Consider the following 8,781-nt stretch of genomic DNA (forward strand, 5'->3'; position numbering starts at 1 on the left):
ATATAATATATATAATATATTCAAGATACAAAAATGTTGCTTGTATATGATTTTTCATGTTTCGTAATAACAACTTATAATAAATGTTATGCTCTCAATCTCTCTGTCTCTCTGCAATAACCTTTAGAGTTATATTTCGGAAAGAGATTCTAAAAAATTTTTGTACGGCTTTGTCGGGCGTGCATGCTATTTAGTAGCATTTTTCAGGATGAGTTTCCCCAATCCTGTGGCGAGAGGCCCCAAGTGAAAGTTGAAAGGATGGTCCAGAAGGGTAGAAATGGCCTCGCGTGTGGTCAGCCTGGATCTCATCGCACGAGTTACGCATTTGTGAATAGCCTCTGGGATTTCTCTGTCCCGTGACTAAGCCTTCGGGATTAGCACGGGGTATGTGGCCGGCCTACAACTGTCCGCGAAACAAAGAACAGATAGACCTCATTCCCGCGCGACAGAACGAAACTTGCAGCGATCAGGGAAAAAGTTTCGTCACGTGATATTTCATTCCTCCTATCTATGCATTATTTTCCGTATCATTTGCTTTTCGTCAGTATTATTCGACCGAGTAAGGAAAAAATTTTACTCTCAATAATAGTTGATAGATTTTTGCTCGTGAATTGCGAATATCTCCATTTGTGAGTGAGTTGTCGCAGAGAGACATACACGACATATACTGATGATTTCGTCAGGGTTTATTTAAAGACACACAATCTTTATTATTAGAGATCTGTATCAGCTGATAATTCGCGTCGGTAATTTCTAAATTTTTTTTCGAGAGTTTTTTAAGTTCTTTCTTGCGACACGAAAGTATGACCGATGCTAGACGGGCATGTCCAAACGACCAATTGTATGTACCATCTGTCGTGCGCTAGTTCTAACTTAATGGTGGGTATAGTGCTCGTCACGTATGATCGCGTTCATATTCCCGTTCAGCCTCGCGTGACCAAACAATTACAGGTTTCTAGTGCACTGCAGGTAGTCGAGAAGTACCAATCGGTTAATATGAGACCTTTCGGCAAGGCTCTCTTTATTTCAATCGTGAACGATAAATGTAACTAAAGGTTTCTATCTAATCGTTAGACAGTGTAATCATCTTTCAGTGGCTGAAAGTTATATCAAGTACTACTATGTTCCATTCACATGCTATAGCTTTAAACTTCCATAAGAGATCCATTTAATAATAATTTGTTCCTAATCATTGAATTCATTATTTTCATAAAGCTTTCATAAGACATTTTACATTTCTTAATTTTTTTATAACTATGTTACATCAGACCGTAATAAAAAGTTAATAATAATCGTATAAAGTAATAATAATAATAATAATAATAATAATTACACAATGCAATAAAATAGCAAAAAGAAATAAAAATCACTAACAGTTTATGATTATAAATATAGATTTTTAGATTTTAATATAAATTTTTCTGCCGATTCATAAAGTTGGAAGTACTATTTTATGCGAGATTTATATGCCAGACATCATTATAGATATATTGTGATCGCGACAACATAGATAGGTTTATCACGCGTGTTAGAGGATTTGAAAAGAGACTTGGAAGGAACCTCTTAAGAGAAGGCCAGCTTTAGTTGACGGGGGTTCTCCTGAAGTGAGCGCACTTTTATAAACTTTGTCGTGTACTAATCCTCCGCTCGGGCCTGATCCCTTAGCCAACTACGTCGGGGCTGGCCAATCGAGTGCCATGACGCTGAGAAACTTCATCAGGTCGTCATTTCGCGTTTCAGGAGAGCGAGAACCGGGAAGGATGGATGGAGAAAAGAAAAGTCGATCCCTACTTAGGTGTTCGCCTTTTTCTTAAGACGAGCGGCACATCCACCCACCTCCCCATAAATTGGATTACGATACGTGACGTCATTAGCGGCATGCTTTATTTGCAGACCACGACGCTCCTCGAGTTCCGAAGTTGAACGGCACATGCCGTCGGAATTGTTCGATGCCCCGCGTAATTTCTTGAAAAGAAGCTTGGATTAATTTTGTTTCGAAATCAGAGTTTCTCAGAGATTAAAGTCAAAGAATGCTCGATTATATCTTTCGAGTAAAAATGGACCTATGGTAGTGAAAAACGCAAAAGTACAACGGGCATCAATTTAATACGTCACGAATCTAAATTCGCAATAGAGGAAATATACAATAGTGTTATTTTTACTTCTCTAGGAAGGATCGCTGAAGCTTCCTGGTTTTTAATTAGTGCCGGGTAAAAAAAGATTTACCGGATAACCGAGGGCGAGCGGTTGCCCTCGTAGGATTAATAAATTAGCCGTAAGGTTTTAAAACGACTACGTCGGTGGCTAAATTCGGGATTGAAAAGAAAAAGCGAGAGAAGCGAGAGAGAGAGAGAGAGAGAGAGAGAGAGAGAGAGAGAGAGAAAACGAGCGAAGGGGCAGATAATGGTTCCGGTCAACAAAATGAATACCGGCACGCGCTGTTCTTTCCGGATGTCTGAATAGACTTGTAACGAGTCAGACCTGCCTTCGTTCCTACCTTTCTCCTATCTTCTCTCGTTCTTTCTCACCATCTCCTCTCTCTTTGTCATCCCTTAGATCTTATCCTCCTCTTTCCTTTATCGCAGGTCTCTCTCTTTTTATTTCTTTTACCCTACACGGTGCTGTAATGGAGCAACGAGAATCGGAGGGAAGAGAGAAAAAAGCGGGATCACAAGGGGTGAGAACGAGGACGTCGGTCACCGAGGGTAAGCCCGTGGTCGCGTTGTAATTGTGTTATTTTGTAGCCATTTCACGTGAGGGTCGACGGAAGGGGTAGACGTGTATATAAACACCGGGATTGTTTTATTCGTCCAGCTTGCGCGACACGCGCCGAGACTTTCGTTCGGCGTCACGAAAAATCATCGCAGTCGTCAAGATAATCGGGGAGAATTGAGCGCCCGCTGGTTGCTAATTATTAATTCGCCGTCAAAAGTCGTTAATCAGCGTAATTGAGTATTCACGTGTAATGGATGAATATTCACGCAAGCCCTAGAACGGAAGTGCATGTTGATAATAAATAATGTCTACGTTTCATACTCTAGATTATAAATTGGATTTACTTGTACGTTTGCTTGAAATTTTCGTATTTTCACTTTACTTTAGCTTCGTTGGTGATCAATTATTGCTTTGCCAGATAAAAAGGGATGCGAAAAGATATAATTAACACAATTAAAGTTTATAATATTTTACTGTAAACACACAGTATAAGAACAGCTTGAATATTCGATGAATTAATATTTAAGAATATATCTTACAACTGTTATTTATATAGTTAATTGCATGATACAACTTCTTCATATTTTCAAAGAACGAAAAAAAATAGATGAATCGCATATTGTCCATGTTGAGATGTCCTTGCGAGGTACTTAATGATGCACGCGACTATATAACGCTGCTTTTACAACATTATCTTGTGATAAGCATAACAACAAGTTCTTGACAAAATAATCCAATGTGTTTTGAAACTTCAATTAACGACAAAAGTAAATACTCATTTCATAGTATGCGGTATGAGTGTTAGCGACAATAGTTATGTGGTATACTGTAAATTTAATCGCACGAGATTGTAAGTGGTTTTATATAGAAATCTCCCTTAGAGAGGAGAGAGAGAGAGGGAGAGGGAGAGAGAGAGAAAGAGAGAGAGAGAGAGAGAGAGAGAGAGAGAGAGAGAGAGAGAGAGAGAGAAGAGAGAGTCGATATAAAATTGCACGATCGTACGGAATACCCGGGATACCTGATGCGTGTAATAGTCCTCCGGCACTTTCCCGCGCTAAATCGCATGCCGGATACAGTGAATAAGGAAAAGATCGGAGGTTCTAAAAAAAGAGAACAGCACGAGGAACAATCACAAAGTAGGTATTTACACACGGAGGCGCGCGGCGCCCTTAAAGGGAGGGTAGAGCCCTCGCGCGCGAGTAAAGGTCCTTTTTATGCGTGCGGTCGCAAAGGCAGCGTAAAATTGAGTTACAGGGCAGTTTATTTTTTTATTAGCCGACTCGACCTCATCGCGCGCGCGCGGCCGATCTTTCTCGACGCGGAAAGGGTAGTTTTTGCGGCCGACGGATTTCCCGATAGCGGTTTTATGGCGTGTCAACACGTCCTTACACGCGCCTGCATGTGAGCGTGCGGCAAATAAAAAAAACAGCGCACGCGATCGTCACGCTAAATCGAAGAGATCAAGAGCAACTCTTAGCAAGAGAGAAAGGAGAAAATGTAGAGCGAAAAAAAAGAAGGGAGATAGATTTTCGATTAAAACCCTAACCGACTGATATGGCTGTATTGTCGTCACGCTGATAAGTGCGCGCTTAATCGAGCCTATTTATCGCGTCGCGTAATTTTATTTGAGATTTTTACAACGAACAAACTTTATACTATTTTAGTTTCTCAATATATTCGATATACGTATAAACCTATATAAACATTATAATCAGTTGAGACTTTGAAGATCACTTGTATTTTTTATTTTTGAACATTATCACGTTTATTTAACCGATTAATTCTTCATCTGTTCGTTGCGTGAAAGACGTGAAATCAAACGCGAGAGATTGAATTCTTGAAAGCGATCATCTTCGCAGCCACCGGCCGGAGAAAACGTTAAGGGGATAATGAGGACAGGCAGCCAGGCACAGGGTGGTAATAAGGTGGCTTGGAGCGGCTGGGATGCTAGTCACGTTTCCAGCCGCTGACAGCTGCGGCTTATACGTATGACGTGGTATCAACCCCAAATTTCCCCGACTAGACACGTCGTGTCTTCGCTGCCCTAAGACCCTGGAATGCACTCGAGCCTCCACCTGTCACACTATGGCGAATGTACAGTATGACGCGCGAGATTTGACTCTTTGAGTCTTCTCGGAAGAAAGATCCCGCGACTCACCATCCTTTTCTGTATTACACGTTTAATCACCGAATCAAATCAATTTTATCGATCATTTATTCACGATTAAAGGCATTTAAATGAGATTAAAGTACTATTACTTTCGATAGTACTCTCTCTCTTTCTTTCTCTCCCTTTCTCTATCTCTTTCTCTCTGTGTTAATTTAAAATATATTTCCTTAAAATCAAAACATTTTAGATAATAAAAAAATAAATAAAAGAGTAATGATGAGAGCATATATGGAATGGCTGTATCATAGGACACAGAATAATTTTGCTCGAAGAGACCTTGATTTCAGCATTTGAGTCATCACCCCTCGCTTCGTAATTATTGATTTTCCGTGCTGCCCTAACTCCCCTAACTTCGTAAAGAGCAAGACAGAGAAAGCGAGAGAGAAAGACAGAGACAAAGAGAGAAAGGGAGAAGAACAGCGTAACCAAGAGAGTCGAAAATGCCTTTTGTCCCCTTTCGTAACGTATAACACACGAGCGGTAACCCTATCACGACTTACGATTACTATCTCCATCTATAATTTAAAGAGTTCCAATTTTTATGCCCATATTTGTATTCCGCATAAATTTCAAAACACCATTAATCTTTTCATATCTTTTTAAAGTACAGTACATCTTAATTTTGAAACTGCGTTATTTATATTTATTTCCCCCTATATACGTAATGTATATATTTTCTTTATAGGATCACTGGCGCACATCAATATAAAATAGTAGAAGGAAAATAGTGCAAGGAAAAATGTATCGTCGTAGCGAGACCTTCCATGTATAATTTAGTAAAAATTATCCACATTAGAATCAACCATCGGATATCTTTCGTTTTGAAGAAATAATATAGTATTTAGAAAGCCGAAAATTAAGTAAATATAAAATTAAAACATTCACTTACTCAAATTTATATATGAACATTATGCATCGCTTGATCAAAGATAAAACTTTTTCTCTTATTTGATTTATTTTTATCGATTTAATTTTTTATTTATTGAGTAGTTATAATAGACGATATTAATATCAATTTAAATACCAATATTTTTCAGAATATATAAATATCATTTTATCCGACTGAAAAAATAATTTCAGCATCACTAACAATATTAGTTTCTATAATATTTTCTCCCCTTTATATATTTATTTTTATTTCTTAATCAAATTTTTATTTTTCGAATTTATAATTCGAAAAAATACCTACAAGTAATTTCATCATGATAATTGACTGGAGTAATAATTTCATTAATATCAATTTAGGAACATGTATCATAACGCGACAGACAAGAAATTCTCACCTCTGCCGAGACTGGACGGAGACATAGACATTCCCGGCCTGCTACTATCGAAGGTGCCGGGTCTCTCTGGCATTTTCATGACATTGTCCTGTTGGCCGTTCGTCGAAGGTACATCAACAGCGACTGTTGGACTAGACGTAGTAGTGGTCGTGGATACGGCTGTAATGGTTATGCTGGTGATGCTGTTTGCATTAGGATTCCCGACAGGATTCGTAGTACTGTTGCTATCATTAGCGCCGTTGTTCCCGTTGGTAGTTTTATTACCGACCACCCCATTGCCATTCGCATTCGCGGTGTTGACATTACTCGCACTGCCGTTGTTCGCGGTGCAGCTGCTAACAGCGGCAACACTCACCACTCCTTCCCTCGCGATATCCTGAATCGCACTGGCTGCTCTGGAGCCCAATCCCGCGGGCTGAAGGATTGTATATTGTTTCGAAGAATCGGGACTCGTGACGGAAGGTGGACCGCTAGTAGGACTCTTGCTAGGAGATACAGAATTGGTAGCTACGTCATGGGTTGTCACATGATGATTTTCCTCCTTCGAAGATTTCAGTTGTAAGAGTGACACTGTAGATGAATGCTTGTCATCGGCTGTGGGCGAGATACCGGTTACAGGCTGCGGTGTTGGCATCGTCGGGCCAGGCGTCGGATATCCCACGAATGTGGCGGCAGCTGGATATGGACCAATTGGTGGAATCGTTGAAGATGCTACTGGGACCGACGAAGAGCTACGACACGATGCTTTTGAGTGGTCTGTATTAGGCGGTCTAAAAGCAGATGTTGCTGAAAACGGAGAATTCGGTGTCGATGAGGATGATGAAGTTCCCGTAGATGAAATCTTCATGTTGATATCGTTATATTGTCTTTGATAATTCGTGTAAAGCTGTTGATGCTGCTGTTGTCTGCTAATATTTTGGGGTGATTGACCGTTTTTGCATATCCGATCCCGTTCTCGATCATTCGATCTGTCCCGATCGCTCTCATCCTTGTCAGCGGCCGGATCTGACATGTCAATTTCTAGTTCGTTGGACGAATCATCGACTAATTCATTGAAGTCCGGTGGATCGTATCTAGAATATTTGTCCGATTGTCTTCCCTGAGGGTCAATATGTGCGCTCACCACATTCCTCTCGTTCCTTTCTTTGGTTGACAATGAGCGAACGGAAATTGGTCTAATTTTCGGCGGTTCGTTTTGATTAACGTTGTTGACTTGAGATTGAATGTTGGCGCATTCATTTTCTATCTTCAGCAGATTGTCTAAATCTTTCTTAATTTTAGTTGGATGCTGTTGTTTCGAATCCTGCTGCTTATTCTGCTGTTGCAACTTACCCGATCGATCCTGTTGCCCGCGAAGAGTTATAACATCCTTCAACGAACAGCCAGTGTCATTACTCGTAGTCGAAGACGTTGATATTGATGAGGGCGATAATTTAGGGTTTTCTTTCTTTTCCTCGAAAAGATTTTCGAAGTTAGATTCATATCTATCCTCGTCTGAATTGCCTCTTTGATATAGAGATCCTCTAGGTCCCGGCCAGCTGCCTGATAGACTTTTCAAAGCGGCTTCCGTTTCTCTTATGAGAGTTTCATCGTCTTCGGGTTCTTCGCTGTGCTTACTCGATTTCCTGGCAGGACTACCCGAGTTACCCGTTGTAAATGCGCGCTTCTTCTGGGGCAAGGGTATATTTTTGTTAGGATCAACAACATCGATCGTCTTTCGTATGTCATCGTCACGAACGCTTTTCCTCCTCCGCTTCGTCGCGGCGTCAGTCATCTCCATCTCTTGCGACGTGCTCATCTGCAAGTTCTTCTTGCCGATCAACAATTGCTGCTGCGACTGTTGCGATGGCTGCTGCGTTTGTTTAGGATTCTGCGCGACCGACTCTGCTTCCAGTTTCCGCTTTTTGAGATGAGCCATCGCATTCTGTCCGCCCGGCACGTTGGTCAGTTCCACCCTGGAACACAAAAATTCCAGAGGATCAGCAAGTCTGCTCTGCCATGCGGACACAAGAGACGCAAGGGTGCGTTCAGTACACGAGTGCAAAATCGTCGATTTCGAGGCCGGCGCAATCTAACAAGAAAGGTAATCCATCTCGCTCAGGATTTAGGCTCTTTCGTTAGGGAAGGATCCTCAGCGCCTGCCACAGGTCACTTTTCTTTCTCCCTTCATCATCTACTAAACAGCGCGTTCAAAGTCTAAGGGACTGTCTTTCAAGAGAGTTCACCTGACATCTGCCAAAGACTATCGAGTGCATAGTCACGAGTTCGAAGAATATCAGTCTATGCAGCTGAGATGCATCCGTATTTCTCCCTTTCTCTTTCTCTTTTTCTTTTTCTTTGTCCTGGTGAACGATCACTCGGTTCTTTTCATGATATTTATCTTTTTCTAGCGGGGCACATCTTGTTTCGTTCTTGCGGCGGACTCGAGATATTTAGACAAGCACTGCGTAACACGCACGCGCGCACGCACACAATGAGGACACGCGCGCTCAACAAACCGCCAATATTATAGATATATAGGTAACTATATATATATGTATATATGTATATATACGATGAGCTACGCGACTACAGGATTCTCGAGCTTCTCGTGACAGTTCGAGAAAGGCGCTA

At 41.0% G+C, this 8,781-nt stretch overlaps 1 protein-coding gene across 1 annotated transcript in view; it reads right to left on the minus strand.

The window, feature by feature from the left end:
* Window positions 1–7,979, minus strand: part of LOC108687622 (mucin-5AC-like) — a 31,798-nt gene extending 23,819 nt beyond the window's left edge. Inside the window, exon 1 of the mRNA XM_018193494.1 lies at window positions 6,169–7,979. Within this exon, the coding sequence (XP_018048983.1) occupies window positions 6,169–7,966 (1,798 nt within the window). The 5' untranslated portion in view covers window positions 7,967–7,979. The remainder of the gene's footprint in view (window positions 1–6,168) is intronic.
* Window positions 7,980–8,781: the final 802 nt, after the last annotated feature.

Source organism: Atta colombica, unplaced genomic scaffold, assembly GCF_001594045.1.
Source record: "Atta colombica isolate Treedump-2 unplaced genomic scaffold, Acol1.0 scaffold21, whole genome shotgun sequence".
Taxonomy (NCBI): Eukaryota; Metazoa; Arthropoda; class Insecta; order Hymenoptera; family Formicidae; genus Atta; species Atta colombica.